General features: G+C 41.4%; 1 protein-coding gene across 1 annotated transcript in view; it reads left to right on the plus strand.

Annotated features, from left to right (window-relative positions):
- The window catches only part of LOC118428650 (melatonin receptor type 1B-A-like), a 3,446-nt gene extending 1,994 nt beyond the window's left edge, over positions 1-1,452 (plus strand). Inside the window, exon 3 of the mRNA XM_035838759.1 lies at positions 896-1,452. Within this exon, the coding sequence (XP_035694652.1) occupies positions 896-1,452 (557 nt within the window). The remainder of the gene's footprint in view (positions 1-895) is intronic.
- Positions 1,453-3,733: the final 2,281 nt, after the last annotated feature.

Raw genomic sequence — 3,733 nt, forward strand, 5'->3', positions numbered from 1 at the left:
TCAATATTTAAAAACTACTTAATAAAAATTGGTTTGGCCCTTCCCCTTAACACACTTTTTAGTCAAGGCCCCAGGTACGCCTGCGTTTTATTCACACGCCTCCGCATCGGGACCTGTAGTTTGAACTTTAGCTTATTCACACGTAATTTAGTCGATAGTCCTTCTTGTAGCTGTGGCTCCCGATGTGAAAGCGTTGTCCACTATTTATTGTACTGCCCTAACTACAACCAACTTAGAAAAACCCTTCTCTGCAACCTTCAAGACCTTTTAACCCTTGATTTGAAAACTACGTCTGACCCAGTCTTAACCCAACTTTTACTCAGGGGTTCACCCACTTTACCAACAGAAACAAATAACCACATTATGCAGCTTACACAGACATACATACTCCAAACCAACCGTTTTCAAACTGATTGAACATTTTCCTTAAATCTTGTATGTATATACATTTATTTGTTGGATCCGTCATCCCATTGCTGTACTACTGTTTTATTTGATCTCACATTGTTTTGTCCTTTGTTTATTTTAGTTTCAAATGTCCTAGTGGTAATGTTAATATTAGCTTTGCTAGAGTTCATTTACCACTGTGTCTTGTCTTATATGTATACCAATAAAAAAACAAAAAAACATGTATACACAACGAATTATGGACATTGTAAAATATTAACACTCAGTCCGTTACTTCCTAAACATTGTTAAAACTTTATACACTTACATGTACTTATTCACACAGACACATACATTACTAAATTTATACAGCATCATGTACAACTAATGACTACCTTTGTAGGGTAATTACACTTCTAGCACTTCTTTACAATTTTCCACACTACCCTACCCTACTTAATAATCGATGCATAACTAAATAGTATGACACATTTACATATTGTTGCAGGTGTGTACATCTTGCTCGTGTGGGTGATAGGGGTCATCTTCAACCTTCCGCCGATACTCGGTTTCGGGAGGTACGGGTACAACGAGAAGACCCAGATGTGCACCTTCGTGTACAGGGACAGGAGGATGTACTTCCACATGTTCCTCGGGACCATCTTCGGTTTCGGCGGGGTGGTCCTCACCGTCGGCGTTTGTTACCTGAAGATCTACCTGGTGTTGCGTCGCCTGAGGAGGCTCAGGCCGGGGGCGAGGCTTCCACGTCACGCCTGGACTGACGCCATCACAACGCGCCTACACCAGATCGAACGCCAGGACGCGAAACTGGTGACGTCGCTGTTCTTCGTGTGCTGCGGGTTCTGCGTGTGTTGGCTCCCGCTTCTGATGACGATTCTCGTCGACTATAACTTTGACGCGCCGCCGGCCGCCTACCTGCCCGGGGTCATGCTGTTGTTCACCCACCCAGTTGTCAATCCGTTAATCTACCTTTGGGTCAACAAAACGTACCGCCAGGCGTACAAGAAGATACTATGCTGTCGAAAAAGTAGGTGTTGCCCGTGAAATTTTCAAACTGACGCTACAAACACCATCCAACTGTGATGCTTAAGGTCTCGCGTTTGAGGACGACCACACCTCGAGAACGTTTACGAACCCATCACATCTATCAAATCAATAGCAACGAAACATACCAGCAGGCGTACAAGAGCAATCTCTGCTGCATTATTTCCCGTAAAAGCTGGTCAGTGACGATGAAGAACTTTTAACGCTACAAACGAAACCCGGCAACTATACTGGTAACTTTACGTGGCGTCGAAGGTCCCGCGTTTGACAACAGCCACACCACAAGAACGTTAAATAACCTGCCTCGGTGTGAACTAACCAAAATTCCTACCGTTCTCCCTTACTCTAAAGCTGCCCTTTGATACTAGGCAATGGCCAGTGAAGCATCCTTGGCTGTAAGAGTCAAACCGATACCTAAAAACCGTGATATAAAGACACTAGTATTTCCTAACTTCAGAATGTGTTGACTCGAGACTGCGCAATGTGGCTGGGGTAGTATTGGGGGCCAAGTGTTGCAAAATTAAACGTATACATAGAACGAATTTTCTCTCACACAGAAGGGTTGAAAAAGGTCTCACACACAGACAGATTTTTCTCTCTCACACAACAGTGGAAAAAGGTCGCACACATTGACAGATTTTTCTCTCACACAACCGTTAGAAAAGGTCGCACACATCAACAGATTTTTCTCTCCCACTCCAAAGTTGAAAAACTTCGCACACAGTCACAGATTTTCAAAAGGTGATTTTACCATGTGTTGTCCTATACCATTCTTCTCAAATGTTATAAATGCAAGCGTATACAGACGGTTTCTCGGTTCAACATGTACTTTATTCTTCAATATAGAGGCTATTATATTGTTTTAGTGAATACCGTGACCGGTATTCAAATCCATTTCTATTTAAACATTAATGATACAATGGCCAGCATGACTTTGACTTTTGACCTGTTATATAGCTTATATGATTTGCCTTTTTCCCATAGAGACATGTATTTGAAATATACCGTAGCTGGAATGTCTCTGGATTCATAGAATGCACGCACACATGTCATATAAGTTGTCCTTCACCGACTCAAACTTGCACGCTGGATGTCTTTCTTAGATACTCTTTCCGATCGCTCGTGCAGTCATACATAATATCTGTAAAAACAAATATTATCCAAAAACTGAGGCTGAATTTTTTTTCACATACACAGCAAGAAGTTTCTGCAAGTCAGTCACCCATGGTAAGAAAGCTTAAGGTGGAAAAAATCCGTCCCTGAAGAGAACTGTTTAAAAGATCCTTGTTCGGATGTATAAGTACGACGACTTTAAAGTTTTGGGGGTTGATTGCATTCTTCACATAGTGCAGACACCACGAGAATACGTCGCGTCAACAAATGTGCAATTTTTTGTCTCAAACACTTGCAGAAATCAACTCTCAAACACATATCGAATTATTCTTTCCAAAGACAAAGTATTCTTTGATACAGCAGACATTTTTATTCCGACACACAAACACTAGAATTCTCTCTCACACACAGCACAAAAAGTTCTCTCACTTCGCGAGGCTTTCCCTGCCAACCCGGCTGGAGGAGTGAGCGAATTTGTTGTCTGAGTGAGAGAGAAAATTGATCGATGTGAGAGCGCTTTCGGAGTAGTGAAAGAATAACTTCATAGAGGTTTGTTAACTTTAAACGCAAATCAACAACTGACATTTCGTTCAGTTTGAAACAATATACATCCTACAATAATAATCACTTATATATTAAGATATTGTCTTGACAATCAATCTTTTTCCGACACACAACGCGAAAATTCTCTCTCACTCACAGAACAAAAAGTTCTCTCACCTCGGAGGCTTCCTCGCCAACTCGGCTGGAGGAGTGAGCGATTTTTTTGGTCTGAGTGAGAGCGAAATTTTGTCGATGTGAGAGCGCTTTCGGAGTAGTGAAAGAATAACGTGCTTGAGTTTTCTGAACTTCAAATTGGCAATGAACAGTGTCATTTTCTTGTTTCCACTAATAACCTTTTTTAACAATGACATTCTGTTATTTTATAGACATTTCCTCGACAATCACTTTATTCCGACACACAACGCAGAATTCTCTCTCACCCACAGAACAAAAAGTTCTTTCACCTCAGGAGCTTTCCCCGAACCAGGCCGTAGGAGTGAGCGATTTTTTGGGTCTGAGTGAGAGCGAACTTTTGTCGATGTGAGATCGCTTTCGGAATAGTGAAAGAATAACTTCTTTTAGTACTTTTTACTTAAAACTCAAAATAAACACTGACATTTTGTCT

This window comes from Branchiostoma floridae, chromosome 13 (assembly GCF_000003815.2).
Source record: "Branchiostoma floridae strain S238N-H82 chromosome 13, Bfl_VNyyK, whole genome shotgun sequence".
NCBI lineage: Eukaryota > Metazoa > Chordata > Leptocardii > Amphioxiformes > Branchiostomatidae > Branchiostoma > Branchiostoma floridae.